At 42.7% G+C, this 19603-nt stretch overlaps 1 protein-coding gene across 7 annotated transcripts in view; it reads right to left on the bottom strand.

Annotated features, from left to right (window-relative positions):
• The window catches only part of Ddr2 (discoidin domain receptor tyrosine kinase 2), a 122931-nt gene that overhangs the window by 16272 nt on the left and 87056 nt on the right, over positions 1 to 19603 (bottom strand). For all 7 annotated transcript variants that reach the window (XM_040738796.1, XM_040738800.1, XM_040738795.1 and 4 more), the window contains 10 exons: positions 14856 to 14958; positions 13231 to 13462; positions 12790 to 12937; positions 12300 to 12405; positions 11454 to 11637; positions 6182 to 6425; positions 3781 to 3843; positions 2833 to 2963; positions 1633 to 1843; positions 60 to 283 (listed from right to left, as the gene is read on the bottom strand). In XM_040738796.1, coding sequence (XP_040594730.1) covers positions 60 to 283; positions 1633 to 1843; positions 2833 to 2963; positions 3781 to 3843; positions 6182 to 6425; positions 11454 to 11637; positions 12300 to 12405; positions 12790 to 12937; positions 13231 to 13462; positions 14856 to 14958 — 1646 coding nt within the window. The remainder of the gene's footprint in view (positions 1 to 59; positions 284 to 1632; positions 1844 to 2832; positions 2964 to 3780; positions 3844 to 6181; positions 6426 to 11453; positions 11638 to 12299; positions 12406 to 12789; positions 12938 to 13230; positions 13463 to 14855; positions 14959 to 19603) is intronic.

Genomic DNA, 19603 nt, shown 5'->3' with positions numbered 1-19603 from the left:
TCCACCTACTTCCTTCATGTCATCAAGGACTGCATGTCTCATTCCAAAGAGCAACTCACCTCCCCAAACTGGCCTTCTCCCAGCTTCTCCTTGAAAGTCAACAGTTTCCTGGGGAACTCTTCCACAGCCACATCTTTTCCCGAGAGCAGGTCCATGGTGACAGCAGGCACTGAATAGGTGTTGCCACCCGTCACTCCCTGGAGGTTCACTATGTCAGCTTCTGCATAGTGGGGCACACCCTCAGGTCCATTGGGCTGGGCTGGCTTCACAACACCACTGCAGCCTGAGAAGACATGGCCACTGAGTCTGGTTCCCAACGGCAGCTGGGAGATGTCTTTAAGGAGGAACATCTGAGGGGATAGCAAGTATCTGGTCCCATGGCAGTCTAACCCACTTCATAATGTACTTATTTGGGGCCATTTGTACTTCCTCCAGACACCTGCCTTTTGAACTACAGAATTTAGGCCACCATTTTGTTTTTCACTCTCCTCATAGGCTACCATCATGAACAAGTTCCCAACATTGCTGTACGGGGACAGCAATCTTGAAGGTTAAAGGTTTAACAGCAAATTTCCTTAATTTCAAAACGCTGACATTAATTTAACAGCACAGTTTAGGGAAGAAAACAACCATAGATTGAATTTATATGATGTTGTTTAAGATAAATTTTAAAAAGTTAAAATATGTTTGATATGGGAGACGTTTTGGCCCCCAGGAAATAGGTTAGTTATTTCAGTTCTGTTAAGGAAGTAAATTCATGTATAGTCTTTACTCTTGCTGTTTCTAGAAAATTTGACGAAGTCAGTGTGCTCTTTCTATGAATTTTTTTACCCCATTAGTGATAAAGTAGATGTTACTTTCCTTTCTTCTTCTGGCAAGCTTATTCCTTGATGAGCCTCTATTCTTCTATTTAGTCCTACCAGCTGGCTCAGGCTTCCTCTGCTACCAACCTGCTCACTTCTAGGCTGTGAGGATGCCAGAGCTGATCAAGCATGCTCTTGATGTCACTCTACAGAACTTTTTAAAGGGACTGGGATTCAAAGCAACTGGTACTATGTACCTTATCCGATACTTTTACTGAGAAAAGATAAAAAGATATTTACTACCAAAATAAAAATGTATGCTAGTGCAATGAATATTTACCAAAGAGAGTAATGAATATTTACCAGAGAGAAGTCAATAAAAATTAAATGATTCGATTATTCAGAGAGCGACCCACAACTAGGAAATGTCTTTAGCTTCATTTATCTTTTTTCCTTCATTGTAATTTCCAGTCTAGAATTTGCCTCAGTGAAGTCTGGTGTCAAGTGAGTACACCAGCTGGGTCTTCTCTCCCATTACAAACAAAACAAGAAGGTTACCAGGAGAGACTGGCCAACTGCTTCTGGGAACACATTAGTGATACTTTGCCATTTTTTACGAGTCTCTCTGAACATCTTATGTCAAATATAAAAGAAAGGGTTTCAGAACCGGCTAGAAGCAGAAACAACCAAATCTAGAGATGGACTATAGATTTCTCCAGAGGCCAGCAGAGACGTAATGGATTTGGTTAACCTGCATCAAGAGTGTTATACCTACATCATGTGCATCAAAGTTTCTCCTGCCATGTCCTGCTCATGATTTCATGCTCACCTGATTCCTCCTCCCCTGGAGAAAATTCTGGGAGTTTTCGGATCAGTCTAGACGGCTCCTGGTAATCAGGGCGAAGGGGAAAGATTCGATCATAAGTAGAGTTGGACTCCTGTTCACTTGGTGATGAGGAGCGGTTGTTATTGAACATGCTGGACTCGCTGGGCAGGGAAAGGCTGACTGTCATTTCGTCATCCAGCATCCTCCGTGAAGCCTGAAAGTCATGGAGAAGATTGTCATACTATGTTACAGAAACTTAGCAAAGTCACTTATGTCCTCAAGGCAGAGTTTAGCCTTCTAATTGTGTTGACAACATTCATCAGCTTCACTGGGGCATTTACTAGCATCATTTATACAACTCTATAACATCTGATCAGTAGCCAAGCACTTCCTCTGTTTTTTAGAGGTGTGTGTAAGAGAGTAAAATTTAAGCTTCATTATCAACCTGATGAACTTTAGTCACCATGGAAGCCTAATTATGCATATGTAAGCAGGTGTTTGGAGAAAGGGTAGCTGAGCAGGGAAGACCAACCCTGAATGTCTTCAGTACCATCCTATGGGCTGGGATCCGGAACTAAGAAGTAGACAGCAAACTAAGCACCATCATTCATTTCTCTCTGTTTCCTGACTTGGACACAACGTAACCGGTTGCTTCCTTTCTGCCACCGTTCCTTCCCTGCCACGATAGACTGTCTCTCCTCTTAGATCATAATATAAAACAAAGCAATCCTTAAGTTGCATCTTGTCATCTATTCAGTCACAGCAACAGAAAAGTACGTAATCAGACACCAAAAAACAAAAGGACAAACACACAAACAAGAAAAAAGACTTTAGCATTATTGTTAAAAAGTTTAGCAGGACTGAGAGTGACCCCCAACCCTGGCTGTCCTTCAAAACCGTTGCCAAACTGAAAATCCATTCATGAGTGTCTGAACTCTACCTCAAACCCAACAAACCAGATCCTTCACAGGAAATGCCCAAGTTGAGGTTCTAAATCCTTCAATCTGAAAATCAGAAACTAGACTTAGCTAATTAGTTTCTGACTCACTTCAACAGCCTTCTCCATACCATGCTTCTTGGAAGCCTCAGGCAGCTCATTGGCCTCTTAACTGTTTTTTTTTTTTTTTGAAATCTGGCATTTTTGGTGCCATGGCAGTGTAGGAAATGAAGGCACAGCTTCCTGTCCAGACTACGCATTCTCACCTTTTCTAGCATCTTCTGCCAGAACTGCCTCCACAGGATGATGACGATGATGGCCAGCAGGATGAAGATGATGGCAACCAAGCAGCCAATCAGGATCCGAGTGTTGCTATCATCGACTTTAAGCATGGGATCTGTGACCAAGAAGAGAAGGCAGAGAAGAGAATCATCTCACAAGGCAAGTAAAAAGTAGTCGTGCCTGGAGCAGAGTATGGAGACAGACCATGTTCATTCAGGAGAATTCCAGAAGGTGCCATCCTTATATCCCTGTTTTTGCTGATCTTGCTTTATTTCTTTGCTTCTATTTTCTACAGTCCTCCTCCATCACCACCACCCTCCATCTCTCCATGTCTCAGACTAGATAGTGAGGACTTTTTCTATGCATCCCTTCATTGTTTCCTGCATATTGCAATGGTCGGTATGTATAAGCTCTTGACACTCATGGAAAATTGTAAGGAATGAATTCCACTTCCTTTATTCTTTGAGACTCTTCCCAAGGGATATCCAATCATACACTTGCAGGTTGCTGGCTATTATTGCCAGTGACTTCCTCAAGCAAAGAATGTACCTTTGCATACTCGTATCCAAACAGATAGGAAAACATTTTGTTTCATGGACCACTGATACATTGAAATCCCTACAGTGGGTCTCATGTAGGAATGTCCCCTTACATATTTCTTCTCCAAGCTACTTAAAACTTCATGGAGCATTTGGAAGACTCTAGATTCTGCCCCTCTCAACTGAAGAAACTCATGAATGGTCACAAGTTAGAGTAACTCTGGATCCTTCACTTTGGGGGTAGACTGTTCTTACTCTGCCATGCTAATCTTCATCCAGAGTCACATGGAATCCAGCCACTCACACCCAGTGAGGTCTTAGCAATATCTACCTTTCTTTATCTTCTAGTAGGTGCCTTCAGCTTAATATTTTACAATTAATAACAATACATACCATAGGTTGTGGGTGCCATAGGAGAGGTGGGCAAGGCTCCAGAGTTGTTATACATTGCAGCATCTGTAATAGAACAAGAGTGAATCAGAGCTTGGAGCGGACAGCCAGGCAGGCGGTGGCTCTTCTGAAGGTAACCCGAGACCTAGCACATCGTAAAATCAATATAATGGGTTACCAATAGCATTTTTTAAAATAAAGATATCCTAGATTATTATATATGTATTAGCTCTTAACACTGTAGCCCATAAACTCAAAAAATTATAATATCAATTAGAAACAAAATAAAAATGAAACCATAAATAAAGTCAATAAAGTATCTGTACAAGTAAAGGCAACTTTTCTGGTGGAAAAAAAAAACAACTGTGACATAAAGCAAAGGACAACCAGCCTACAGACTGCAACCCCAGAGAACCTAGGTAACAAAGAGGACCTAAAAGAGACACACATGGATCTGCCTAGGAAGGGGAAAAAGACAAGATCTCCTGAGAAAATTGGGAGTGTGGGAGGCAGGGGGAAGAGGGGTTGGGGGAAATGCATAGCTCAATTAAAATAAAACAAAATTGTTGCAAATATTATATACTGTCACAGTATAAAAAAGTTAACACATGGTATTTCAGAGGGCTGAGGTCATAGATCACCATAGAGGAGGACCCATATTCAACAGTATGTTGAAAGAATTCAGTGGCTAAATGAGCAAGGAATAGACCTAGTATGAAAATATTCCTTTTTTCAAAGAATTTAAATTATTTTCTAAAGGGATTTTTTACTGTGCTTCATTGCTCTAAATCTTAGGGCTTCATTCATCCTAGAGATAGAAAACTGGCTTTGAAGTATTCTTTACTGTGATGCTGAAGCCCTCAAAAACAGACCCCAAAGTATGTTTTCCTTATTGATTCTGGCAACTAATTTTTACCTCTGATGTGCCAAGAATTAAAATTTGGATTTCTCTTCTACCAGATATTCCTTTAGCAAATCCTATTTTTTTTCTTTTTACCATTACTAAACAAATAAAGAGCTTCTGATGTCAGCTATACTTGTTAAGTTAGGTCCTCAAGAAGCTAACATTATCAAGACATAGGATTTGAAGCCCAAGAAACTCCTGGGGGAAAAAGAATAATCCAAGCTTTTCTTGGACAAAATAAGACAATTGCATCAATTACTCTGCCCCAAATACCCAAGGATAGGTGGACATCTGTGTGTTTATACAGATTATTCCCAAGGACAGTGAAAATCTATTTGATCCCCCCACCACCATGGTTATTATTATAAGCACCTCTTCTTTTGAGCATATAAATTTATACTATGACAAAATTATATGAAATAATTAATCTGTTTGCTTTTAAATTACATTATTGGCATAGACAGAATATAGGCACCAAACCTCTTTTCTAAATACACACACATCCTCTTTTCCTGTTAGTATAGTTTAATAAGTGAATCTTGAAAATTTCTTCTTCAGAAAAAAAATCAAGCCAGAAAGGATATCCCCTTCTAAAGCATGGCTAAGTTACTCTCTCCTTCTCTAGCATATTATTCTATTCATTTGCCTTTCTTCCAAGACTGACATAATTCTCATACCTTTGGCAGTATATGACAAGTACGTGGTTTTGCGCCCTTCTCTTCCTGATTGCTTATACTTGGTTTTGCATTATTTTTGAAAAGCCATTGTATAGATTTCTATCTTCCAAACTAAAATTGAATGGGATGGACAAGATCATAAATTCCTTTGAACCTTTCAAGGTTTAGTACAATGCCAGGTTTCTGTGAACTCTACTTTTGCTCAAGGATGATATAGTCATTTTTAGAATTTACTGGTAAATGCTGTAAGTTGTTATAATGACATTACACTCAAAGAGGCATTTTCTTATATGCGTTCCAAAATGCTAGTAATCAACCAAAATGTGTTTCAGATTTGCTTTCAAATACTACAGCAAAAAAGGAATGAATAAAGGTCACAAACGATTAGTGATAAAGATGAGTGATGGGAGAAACTCCATTGTTCTCTTCAATTTTGTACATAATGGTTAGAGATTTTCGATTGAATACTTTGATAGTGCTTAAATGTTTTCCATTAATAGTCTTGATTTGTAATTAGTAATTTGTAACAGACTTAATTTGTAGCTTTTGGCACACTTTATTATCATTTTTAAAATCTTTTGCCATAAATCTCTTCTAGACAAATGTGTAAAAGGAGTCTAACAAAGTTTGTACTGTCCCATTCCTGTTCCTTACAATTACATAAATTAAAACTAGAAACACAAAGGATTCTCTTTTTCCAAAAATAATCTGTGAGGCACCTGGTAACACCACTCCTCCAGAGATCTACCAGAAGGCAGCCAGGATGCCCTTCACACCTCCTGCATTAACCACTCTCTTCCCTGTGGGGACCAAGGCTTCCTACCTGACTGGAAAGTGATCTCGCTGAACATCATCCATGTGTCAGCAAAATGGTACTGGCATTTGATGGCACTAGCCATTCGGTGGTGCAGCGGCACTGTGACAAACCGAGCACTGGGGTTCACATCATCTAGGACGAGGGGAAAGGAGACAGCAGTAGGTTCCCATTCACTGGCCTCAGAGCGGAAGTAGCACTGGACCTCCTTAAAGATCTTCACACCTTTAGCAAACATGTTGTTGCAGTGGACCTGGCAGAGAGAGGGGCATGTGAGAGACAAGCTAACCCTGCTGGGTTGCACAGGCAAGCATCCAGACTAGCCCAAGAACCCCCTAGACCTGCCTATTACTCTGAATGCTACCCATAATTCAGTCTTCTGGAAAGTGACAGTGATACCCAGGTCAGTCCTTATAACATCTAGGATGCTGCCCCATTTCCAGTTTGCGGCTGTGTGCTCTGACAACCCGGCTTCACGGTGCCAGATCTGGTTCCGCAGTGTTAAGGGAGGGCTGTATTAGCATCGTCCCTGGTCTTTACTCCACGAGACTTCCCTTGGCTCTGCAATCTTTTCAATCACACTTGCTACTGCTGAGCTATTCTGAGATGGTGAGCCAACCTGATGCCCTACTTCCTCGCAGGTACCTTCCAAAGCCAGACCATCCCTTTTCAGGAAGGCTATGATGGGAAACTTGAAAGAAAACCATATACAAACAAATGCAATTTCATCTTTCTTTATGGAAATCTAACTTAGAATGTCATGGATTGGCACTCTCAGCCACAGACACAGACTTACGCAAATTCAGTTTAAGTAATACCATTCGGATGGGAGCATCGAATCTTTCTCATCAAAAGTTTCTGAGATCAGACAAGAAGTGAGTCAGAAGGAAGCTGGCATCCACTCTCCCGGCCCATGACCCTTTTAGTGGGATGTTTGTTTGGCTTGTGAAGTCACCAAGAGCAAAAATTCCACAACAGTCCTTCAACAATCCACAAAAAAATGTAATGTGTATATTTGCAACTGACTTGGGTTCCTTACAGCAATTCAGTTCCATTTCTCGTGACTCACTCTTACATGGTCATTGCCCCTCAAGAGCTTCATGGGTTGCAAAGGCATGACTGCCATTCGTGGACTATATTTCCTGGTTCCGTTTTAATGTCTGCTTAGGGCCTGACTTACACTGTTTAAGCTCTTTAATTCCTTCTAGATAATCAATTCAGGAGTACCAGGCTGAATTCAAATTCATTTGGAAATGAAGAAGAAAATGATGAAAGAAACATAATGACAAATGACTGGAACAGAAATACTCTAAGGGTAGACCATGAGATCTACTGAAGGATGTAAAACCCTTCTAGCCCAGGTATGTGTACTGACAAGATATACATACTCACATGTTTTCCCTACCTGTGGTCAGTCCACAACACAACTGGATATAGAGACCTAGACATTTACCCCAATGCCCTTTTCTACATCATACCACATAGAAATGTAGCAGCCACTTTAACTTTTCCATTTGGGTTTTTTCTCCACAGGTTTTATTGATGAACACATGTGTTAATATCTTCCTTGAGTGAAATAACCATTCTAGTTTATTGACCCCCCCAAGTCAATGGAGTGAAGCTAAGGGCAAAAAAATAAATCAAAGAAATACCTTCTCTGGCTTCAATAGGTTTTTCAGATGTTCTGAAATCTGCAAAGTGTTGGGTAAATACCCTGCAGGGAAGGTAATAATCTTTCCTACAGATGTTTCAAGAATTCTTCTGGAATGCAAATAAATAGCATAGGATTTCATCCCATGTGGGCTTACATATTTATTTATTAAAACAATATGCTTTGAGTGCATGAATAAGCTTTAATGATATATTTTAACCATTCTTCAAAGCAAGAAATGAGGAGTAATTTGCCTCAGAAAGAAACCTGATATATAGAAGATATTAGTGCCCTGGAAGTCATCTTTTACCTTTTTCACCCAGAAAAATTAAAACATATGGAGGATCTGTTTGCCTAAGAAGTCTGTCCTGAAGCTACCCCTAAGAAATCTCTGGATTATTAATGTAATCTCCAGAATCATTTTGATCTGTGATAAACTAGCTGAAAAGAATCCTGAAGATTTAGGAAGATCAAAGTTTCCTGATGAAATATTATAACTTCATGGATAGCTTAAAATTCATATAATTAATTATTCATTAAACTATACATCCTCCCTGGGGCATTTAAAATTGTGAGTTTGTGTGTATCTTCACAGGTACATTAAAGACAAATACGAAAGTATTTTCTCTTACAGCATATTCTTGTTACTATGCATATACCCTTCTTCTGCCCCTCCTTCTTCCCATCTACAAAATCTCTGGAGAAGAATGTGTTACATGTAATTGCACACACTTATGTTTTACAATTGCCAAAGATCTTCCAACAGCAAGCCAACAGAGTGTGCATATGTTGTTCCTTCTATTCTCATCTTAAATGTTTTGTTCATTTAAAGAATAACTGTTAATCCAGTTAAGAAATCTTATCCATTAACATCTTGGAGTAATATAGAAGACATGTATTTTTTAAACTTAGTTTATAGAAGAACAACAAATTTGCATTGGGAGGAATGCTTAATGATGACTGATGATGCATATGTACTTCTTCTGGGCTCTATAAGATCCTGCATATATTCTTTTTGCAAATTAGTATTGTCTTTCCTACTGACCTTGGGACCAATTTGTCCCAAAACAGGGAATATTCTTTACTCACAATCTGGCATACTATGCTCCAAATATAGTTGTAAAAGCAATAGCACATACAGATAAACAAATTTGAATTACGTAGCATATAATTAAAGGGTTACAATTTGCTGAATATTAATACTATGCACATGAATATTAACATGGAAAAAGATCAGATAAGTAAACATTCATGTGGTAGGCCAAATTGATTTGACCACCCTTTCCTGGGGCTTTTAGTGAGGTTCCCTTTTGCACTTTCATAGATGATTAAGAGTTATGCACAAACAGTCTCATCTTACACTGAATACATGGGCTTTCCTCCACACCCCTGGGTCCTACTTTTCCCTAACCTTATAATTTGGATTTAATCCAATCTGGTTCCTTTTTGCATGAACTTTTGTTCTTTTCCATGACTTTCTCTCTAAAACAAACCTGGGGTGGAAAGAGGAGGAAAACGATTTAAACTAGGAACCAGGAAACACTTTATGTTACAACAATAGCAGCATCCAGATTTGGCTCCCTGGTGGGGTCCTACTTCAGAGAAAATGAAATCTAGACCTCATATTTCCTTCTGCAGATCTCTTCATGAATTCGTATTTGCTATGGTTCATTATGTGGAAGTCTCTAGGGCAGTCTATGCTAAGTCTTTGGCTTTCATCCAACCACTCAACAATAGTCACCAATTTCCAGTTAACTGTTCCATAATTGTGCACTGATGAAATAACTGTTATACCTAATTGGATAGCAATATTTTGCTCTGTTGTTAGGAAGGGAGGAAGGGGGAGAGGGAGGGAGTAAATCAATAATAATGACTCTAACCTAACCTATCACAGAATTAACAAATGAAGAAGCAACCATAAAAATAATGTGACTCAGCTACTCGGTCCAGGCAGGTAAAAGACACCCACAGGCTAGACTGGATATTCACAGTCCTGGCTCCTGCTGACATCCACATGCCCACCTGGCACCTCATGCACAGGGTGGGTAGGTGCCTTTATGGTGGGCAAATATATGGTGGAGAAATAGAAAGAAAAGCAAAATGGTTCATAATTCTGTGGAAAGAGCCAGAACCAAAAAGGCGAATGTGGTAAACATCAGGCTGATGTAGGTGGCCTCCTTGTTCCCTGGGGCCAGGGTGATGTCTGAGCCAAGGCTGCTGCCAAGGGCCATGTCTGGGTCTGTGGTCCTACCCAGCTGGAGTCCATGATGACACCCATGACCCATGTTGCCTCCAAGGCCACAAGGATATGTTGGATCTGGGCTATCGTCTGTGGCCATGTTGGTATCCTAGGGTTATGCTGCTGCTGGGGCCATGCCAATCTGAGTGCTCTGCACTACCTGGGGCCATGGTGGTGTCGGTCCCAGGCTGCTGCCAAGGGCCATGGACTCAGCCAGGATCTGAGTTGATTTCCATGGTCCCTGTTACCACTGAGAGCTGTGTCGATTCCCAATATCTGGTCAGCCACCTGAGGCCATGTTGGTGACCGAGGGTCAAGCTGCAACTGGGTCCATACTGATCTGGGTGGTCTGCACTGCCACTCAGGCCATGGTGATATTCAGGCCCAACCTATTGTTAACAGCCATGTCTGGGTCCATGGTCCTGCTGTGGCCATGGTCTGTGTTGATGTCCATGGCGTGTTTCCAGAGGGGGCCATAGGAACCATGTGTGTTGAAATCCAAGAGCCATGCTGAGCTGGCCCCCCTTCCACTGGCCCTGGGATTGCTGGCCCTGCACCTTCCTGGACACTGCAGCAGGAAAACTGGCCCCACTTCTCATGGGAGAACCACACACACTCAGGATAGGTGGACCCCTCCTCACTATGGGTATGGGAAAGCTGGCTCAGCCCCTCACCTGAGAAGGACTGACCCAATGGCCCAGACTGACTACCTCAGCTATCACCCAGGTCTACATCCTGGACCTTGGGTTGGCCCACCCTAACATTTACCCCATCTGTGACCTACTAGAGCATTCGAAGGGACTGGTCCTATGGAACAATAGCTGTAGGACCTCCATGACTCAGGGCGACAGCAGGATGTTTAAAAAGAGTTTCTGTAAGGGTCCAGTGATGATGGTGTGCCAGAGAGCTAGAGGTCTCGGACCAGACCAATAACTTATGGCAATGAATGTTTGTGGGTGGGGCTGATTAGACAAAAGGGTATACTGTGTGACACACCATAGCTCCCAGTGCCACTGAGACAAGTGAAGAGGTATTGGAGAGGCAGGAAGGATGAAGGAATGAGGTGGGGTTTGTTTCGTTTTTAATTATTTTGTGGGTTTTTCTCTTGGGGTGATGCTGCAGGTATGAGGGGCAGACAGGGAGGTACTAGGAGGTGAGCAGGATTGGGATGCATGCTGTGAAATTCCCAAAGAATCAATAAAGAATTATTTTGAAAAATAATGTGACCCTGAATTCATATATACTTGTACTAGTGGAATATATTTTAAAATCTAGTTCTGTTAACATCAGATTAAGACACCTCAAATATCCCCCCTTCCTTCCCCTACCCCACACTCCCACTATAATTTTGGATTTCTTTAAGAAAATATATCACACCTAACTCCACTGACCTTCATAGTAGTAAAATTCCTGATCCGGTCAAATTCAAACATGATCTCAATGTAGCCATTGGTAGCACTTTCATTCCGCCAACCAACGTAGTCATAGCCAGGCCACACATGGTATTCATGGGTCTGGGTAAAATCATCCAGGCCAGATACCCCATCAGTCAACTGTCCTAGCCCTTCCGTCATGCTGCTCAGGCCATGGGAGGAGGAGAGAAGACAGAGTCCGGAGTTAGTCATCAATCCACAGAAGAACTTTTCACCCACTGCTTCACCGCTGGATTTTGCAAGAGACGATAATCTTAGGGAAAGCAATCAAATGCATTTTATACTTCTTTTTCTGAATCATGTAGTCCATGAAGGGTTGGCAAAGCTTCAGACCAGCATTAGTCACTGATGGAGCAAGTGCCGTTTGTTGGGGTCTTCATGTTATTCATGAACTCTCTCATTAATGAATTAATCTAAATGCCTTTGATAATAGTGAGTCATTTTATTTAGACACCATTTTCAGAGGCAAGGTTTTTCATATAAACTAATAAGATAGTTCTTAAAAGTTTTGCTACTAATGTAGTAACATTGTTTTTTTTATGACAGTTGCTTATGTGAAATCTGACTCCACTGGTTCAGGGGAATACATCATTGGATGGTATTAATTTGATTGGATGCCTATAACACCAGAATAACTATTTCTTCCTTATTCTTGTTCCCAGTATTGTCATTATTCATTTTACCTTATAGAATTTGGGATTTTAAAATATACCTCATAATACTGATGGGTTGATTATCAACCACAATTTTTTGTCATGGCCATTTTCCCCATTCTAGTGATTATTTAAATCTCCTAGATTTTACCTGTACCCAACAGCTCCATCATAGACAGAATCATTCAGATAAATGATGGAGCCTCCAGGGAGTACAAACTGCTGCCCAGCTGGAGCACTGTAAGACACCAAGCCATCTGCCAAAGGAAACACAGTGGTCAGAGTCTCGGATAAGGAGATGTGCCTGCTACCTGACCAATTGCCCCAAGAAGCTACTTGAGCTTCCAGGGCTGTTCAATGTAATTCATCATGTCCACTGGGGCTCAATTTGGGTTCATAGTCGAGCACTGTTGGAAGCACACCTCAGTGCCAGTCATCTGAGTAACTCTGAATGTCATTCTAGGCAAGGGCACCAAACCATGGGTGAATAGGCATGGCTTATTTTTCTCTTTTAACCAAAGGGGAGTCATTTCATTCCAAGGATGAATGACTTATCCCTTTCTGAGTTGATGGCTGGTTTTCAGTTCCCAGGACTTGGAAGTTTCCATATGGTACATAAGATCTCTGCGGTAGAGACTTACCTAGCCAGACACAACCATAAAGCTCAACCCTCATGCACACATTCATCGAGTGGTCAGTGACTGGTATGAGGCGAACAAATCTGGCTACAATAGGTGGCTCCAAGTCCTTCAGGAAGACATCATAAGGGTTGCTGTTCCCATCTAGCACCTAGGAGAGAGAGGAGAAAAAGCAGAGATAGTATAAAACCATACTCACCTTCCTTCACTCATCATGCATTTGATGGAGCCTTCGCTTTTCATTTGCGAGGAGAGTACATGCCCTCAACTCTCCCAGCGAAGCTAACAGATCCTCTGTGCCATCTCCCGCACCTTGGGTCACATTTACAATGGCATGTCAGATTTGAACATTCACATAACTGAGTATAGTCCATTTGAACAGTTCTATCATAAGTCAACATATGGTCCTAGGTCCCCCCCAGAACATGGACATTTTCTTCTTACCTGCTTCCCATGCCGGTTACGCCAGGAGATCCAGCGAGTGCCATCTCGACTGTAGTTGATCTTGTACATGGGTGCATATTCAATGCCATGACCCCCCGCATGACGTCCCTGGGTCCCCACAAGAGTGATAAAGTGTAGGGTACGTAAGTCAATCTGCAGAAATTCTTTCAAGTCATTGGGTCGCACTGGTTTGTCAGGGCACCAGGCTCCATCTCCTTCTTCAGAGTCCAGCCTTGAGAAGGATGGGTAGGAGAAAGAGAACAACTGTGAAACAAGAGACACTCACCAGCTCATAGCAAGCAGCTGTGCTGTGCCCGAGGAGTGAGTGGAAAACTGCAGTCTAGTCCAGAGGGACTTGTGGACCTCCCCGTATGTCTCTTCGTCCTCACCACCCCCATTTGTGGTCAGTTTCCTGTCTCCAAAGCACCACACAGTCCCGGGAATGTCACCACAAAGGAGCTGGGAGCTTTCATAGCACATGTAACCTTTAGCTTTTTTAGAGAACTCTAGGGAAGTGAAACTCTTTCCACCCCTGTCCCCTTACGGAGTTCTTTCGCCATGCCCCTTCCATGTCTCAGCCTCAACCTCACAAAGCTAGTGGTTTGGGTATCAAGTTATGGGAGAGAGGAGGGAGGAATGGCAGGGTCTCCAGTGTGGGCTTTGCAATGCAGTGGAATGCCAGCCAGCAGAATGGGCATGGCCACCCAGTAAAAGCCATGGGAACTGTGCTGAAGGTGGGCGTGAGGGTGGAAAGCATTCCATGCCTGATTTCATTTGTTACCCGCAGGCTGGGCTAGCACTGAGCAGCATGCAGAATCACTCTAAGGTTTATTTGGCACCCTCTTTGTGTTTTCCCCTCTTCCTTGGGATGCTCCCTTTCTTCACAGATGATACCTACTCTTTTCTTGCTCCTCCCTAACTCCACCAGCCATCACTCTAGTCACTCAAACACTAAGATAAATATGAGGAAGGTCTTATGGGTGATTCCATTTTAACAGCATCGGTACTAAATTTACACTAAAATAATTAGTTAGGTTCAATCAGGAAGAGTTGGCATCGGTCAGCAGAATAGTTTCTGAGCTGGGAGTCTGTTCATTTAGGGAACCTTGGGAATTACATGCACCACATAGACTTTGCTCTGTTTATAGATGAAGATGGCCCTTCTGTGTGAGGTTTCCTTGAGGGAGGAAAGAACTTACTGGAAACCTCAGCGTCTGGTTTAACCCTCGAAGCTCTGTGTAGTGACATTCCGGGGACCTCTTGAGAAGCAGGCTTCACTCACTGCCAGTGTCCTACATTATCTACACCTCCCTGTACCTTGGCCTTTCTCCTGCAGCAATCCACAGTGAGGTCAAGCAAAGCAGATCCACTACATATCAATGACCCCATTCACAGTGGGTGGTGTGGCTCTGCGGCCTCTGTGGTTGGGAAGAAGTTTCCAAGCCAGCAGCTACAGCCAAGGCCTGGCCTCCCTCTGAGACATCCCAAGCAGCACAAGCCCCTCACGTCTCTCTCCCAGTCACTTTGAGTTCTCACCAACACCATGCCTCCCCACCAGCATCTCGAATCATGGCTATGCATCTGCTTCCCCAGCACGCAGGCTCTCCTGATGCAGCCATCCTCACCTCCCATATCTGGCAGCCGTGGATTCTGACCACTGACTTGAAGCTGTGATGTCCTCATCTGGAATGTGGCCTCCTGACATGCCCAGAGGATAGCGACATATGGCTGGACAAAGGAAACGAAGAGAAAACAAAACGTGTGCTTTCATTTTTATGCCAGAGTCCCCAGGAAGGTTGAAACCAGTAACAGGACAGGAAATAGAGGAACTGAAATCTTCCTACATCTCTCTATGACCACAGCTCAGCCATTCTACTGCAAACTTCTTCCTAACCCTAACTCCAAATATCATGCAGACCTCCAAGATTTAATCAACAGCCAACTTACATTTTGGCCCAGACTCTGGCAACTAACATAAGATAATTTAATATGCAATTTTTTTTAGTTTATTGAGTAATAACCCCAGTAGCCCATCTTTAGTTCCTTTTTAGCAAATTTGCATATTGAATTGATTTCCTACAAGTAGATCATCCTTATAGCCCTCAGATACCCCTAAGAGCCACATCACTCTGGTTTTCTAGGGATCTGACTACATGAAATTGTGAAATAAACCAAGCAGGGCGGTAGTAGCACACGCCTTTAATCCAGCACTCGGGAAGCAGGGGTAGGCAGATTTCTCTGAGTTCAAGGTCAGCCATGTCTACAGAGTGAGTTCCAGGACAGCCAGAGCTGTTATGCAGAGAAACCCTGTCTCAAAAAATAAAAAGAAAGAAAGAAAAGAAATTAACCAAAACACCCTGTTTTAGTATTGAGCATGCTGGGTCCTAGCTAAAAACAAGAGTTTCAGGGGTAGGCTCCACTTTCAACAAAGAGAGAATAAAATAGAACAGAGGAAATCCCCTGTGGGAAATAACCCAGCTTTCAAAGAATGAGCACCAGAAAAAAAGACCCCCACTTCTGAGAGATGGGAAACGGGGGGGGGGGGCTCAGCACATGAGCTGGCTACTGCCCCGACAGCACCCAGTTACAGCAGGGGAGGGGGAACACAGGCAGTGTGGTGGGACCTTCCAGAGTTACAAAGACAAAACAAGTGAAATTTGAATACTTCGAAGTCACTGTTCTGTGCAATAAAACGTGACCAGGCATATAAAGCAGGGGAAAGCGGTCAATATGAGGAGGGAAGAGGAAGAGCTTATTTTCAACAGTATTTTCTTTCCGAGAAATATTTTTCTTGAATTGTAAGATTCACATGAAGCCACAAATGACCTTGCAAAAACTAGAGCCCTCTTACAAAAGAACAGACCTGGGGATATTAGGAGTCTAGATTTCAAAACATATCACAAATAAATAATTAAAACAGTCTAGTGCACCTATGGGGGGGGTTAGGGTGTGTGTAGACCAGTGAGACAGAATGGGGAGCCCAGAAATAATCTCACACTTATAAGTCAACTGGTTTTCAACATAAGTGCCAAAAAAAATGCATGGGGGAGGGGAATCAACCAACGTGCTGGGAAATTTGAGCATCCACATACCCAAAAGTGAAACTGGACCCTTGTGTTATACATAAAACCCACACACATAGGGGGTTTCTTAGACTGGCTTACAGGATCAGAGGTGGGATGGTTCCTCTGGCCATCTGCAAGCAGCTGAGAAAAAGGGACTAGGGGTTGCTCAGTCTAAGTCTCAGAACATTAAAACCTTGGAAGAAGAGGCCAGTGATGCAGCTCTCATCTGAGGCTGAAGGTCTGGAAGCCCTTTGTGTCCAAAGCCTGAATAGCCTAAGTGCACTCTCAACGGCCAACATCAAAAAAAGAACACCCACCCAAGAAAAGTCAAACTGAGCAAGAGCTAATTCCACCTTCGCTTTTTCTGCTCCATTTGGTCCTCAGCCTGTTGCAAGGTGCTGCATGCATTTGAAGATCTTAGATAGTAACTCTAGTGTATCTGAAGCCAAATCTGAGAATTGCATGTTAATAAAGACCCAGAGTTAGTGTGCTGTGGGTTTGGGCTCAGAGCTCTGTTCCCAGATCTCATCCATCCTGGACAGAGAACAATGCTCCGGGGTCATGCTGGCAGCCACAGAATAGATCATCCCCAGTCAGTAGGCTTCCAGTCCCATCCATCACACATCTCCAGATGCTGGGCTGTACACATCATGAGAACCTCTGCACTCTGGGACATGTGAGGTAAGCCAGACATTGGGAAAGCAGAGCCAACAAGGTGAGTCATGGAATTATCATAAATAACTTCTCACTAAGGGGCCTGCTGGGCCTTGGGACAACAACCAAGACATTTGAAGCTGCTGCTGCCTCTACAACACATCCAAGTAAGACTGTATTTCCTGGGGATCCTTTTTATGTCATATCCTAATTAACTCCATGCAGGAATTGTTCCCTATTGAACAGATGGAAAAAAATGAAATAAAAGAGAGTTGAAGTATGTCTGACAGGCAGACGGGGGAGTGACAGAGAAAGACCATGTAGGATTCTCTGCTGTGAGGTGTCAGAGGACTGCTGAGTTCTTCCCAGAGGCTTAAAGACAAAGTTGTGGGGATTCAGCCAAGAGAAACCTTGACTCATAATGTGCACCCAGACAACAAGTAGAAAAGGCTTCCCTGTAAGTCTGATCATCTCTTAAGCACTGAGCCATCTCTCTATCCTGTCTCCCAACTTACTGAACAGCACTCACTCTTCCCAAGATGACACGGGACTTACATAAGGAGGCAGAGAGAGAGGAAGGGAGGGAGGGAGGGAGGGAGAGGAGCCAGGATTTCATCATGTGAGCCCCAGTCACTACAATCTATCTATCCGTGTATTGAGTTAACAAATGTGCTCATTAACCAGTCTGCTTGTATTTATATAACTGGTCAGTACTGAATAAGACACAGAAAATGATTTCTCTCATAGACCTCCATTCTGGCCCAAGTGACAAAGGTAAGATGATAATCTTCAGAAATCAGACTGACACAAGTTGCTTGTCTACTTGACAGTGGCTATCACTGTTTCACAGAGTCTAACAAAGCTATCAAAAATACTAAAGTATGATATCAGGATAAAAGTAACAGATTCTTTTAGGAAATAACTTTCATCGTGGATTTTCTATGACACTCATACCTCTATCTCCTTGTTGAGACTGCAAGCAATTTTGAGCATAGTACTCATGTTGGATTCCTGGCCCCTTTCAACACCTGCCAACACACAGTACTGATTAGGTATTCAACACACATTGGGCAAAGAGGTAAGTAAGAAAGAGTTGAGAGGCAGAAGAATAGAGACAACAAATTGAGCATTAGATCTTGGAGAGAAGTAGAGGATTAATTTCTAGCTCAGAAACTCCCAGTGAGTCACCATCTGTGGGGTTCAACAAGTTTTTGTGAAGCAGTAGCTTACCCAGCTGCCTCTCAGCAGGCAGGGTCAAAGTTCACCAGAGGGGCGGGCAGATTATGGTTAGGAGAAGAAAAGCCACAGCACAGGTCTTAGTCAGCGATACTGGATAACCAGTTACCAAGATTCACTGAGGAAGACCTTCTCGAGTGTAGTTTGAAGAGGCTCCAGTGATTATAGGCCTGAGCGATAGCAGGAATCTTGTTCTATGCCATGATGTGAACACTCAGATCAAGCCAGAGTAAGTGCTGGGCCCCAAGTGTCACAGTAGATTCCCATTTATTAAGACAGGATATTTTCCAATGGATGACTAAAAGAACTGAAAGTACCAAGTCCTATACATAGGGCTTGCATATATATATATATATATATATATATATGTGTGTGTGTGTGTGTGTGTGTGTGTGTGTGTGTGTGCATACCTATAACAATGCTCAACTTAGAAATTAAGCATAGTAAAGACAGCCAATAATTAATGATAAAATAGAACAATTATGGTATTCCATGGTAAAAGTTATGTGAATGATGCTCTCTCACACCTTTTTTAAGCGTTTATTTTATTTATGTGTCTGTGTATGCAGGTACATGTACTTGTATGCACTGAGGTCTGAAAGGGTGTTTAATCTCTCTGAGCTAGTATTACAGACAGCTGTGGGATGCAGGGCTTGCTATGTTGGTGCCGGAATCTGAACACAGATCTTCAGCTGCGCAGCAAGGTCTCTTAAGCACTGAGCCATCTCTTCATCCTGCCTCCCAACTTACTGAACAGCACTCACTCTTCCCAAGATGACACAGGACTTACATAAGGAGGCAGAGAGAGGGAGGGAGGGAGAGGAGCCAGGATTTCGTCGTGTGAGCCCCAATCACTGCATTTAAAATCTGTGGATTAGTTCAGACTTTGTCCATCTAATATTTCCAGACTGTGATTGACTCCAGACAACTGAAACCACTGATAAGGAGCAGCTAAAGTTCCATCCATCCCCAGACAATGGGAGTTAGGCTATAGATCTAGAAATCAGAACCAAAGAACATAAGTTTTAAAAAACAGAATTCAGAGACAAAAGCTTGTAAAGCAGCAATGAAACATGTAAGCAGGGTTTCTCTGTGACTCAGTGTTACCGGGGCCCCCACAGGAAGGGCAGAGGAAAAGGACAAGCTGATCTTGGATGGCCTTTCGCATCCCACTGGGTCTTTGGAACCAGAAGAGGCCTTGGCCCAGGGAACCCAACGTGGCACTTCTCCGCAGCCCCCGTGTGGTTTTCCTATTGAATGTGCCTATTTTGGGTAACTCGTGGAAGGGATCCCAGTTACTAGGGAAGACTCGGACTGTAGCACTGACTCCAGTGCCAACCGTCAGACCCCTTTCTTCCTCACAAGCCTCTTTCACCAGACCCCACTCCCCTGTTCACTCCACACCTTGAAATATAAAG

Source organism: Mesocricetus auratus, unplaced genomic scaffold (assembly GCF_017639785.1).
Source record: "Mesocricetus auratus isolate SY011 unplaced genomic scaffold, BCM_Maur_2.0 Super-Scaffold_100676, whole genome shotgun sequence".
NCBI lineage: Eukaryota > Metazoa > Chordata > Mammalia > Rodentia > Cricetidae > Mesocricetus > Mesocricetus auratus.
The sequence above is the reverse complement of the archived record's forward strand: the minus strand, read 5'-3'. Positions and strand labels throughout refer to the sequence as shown.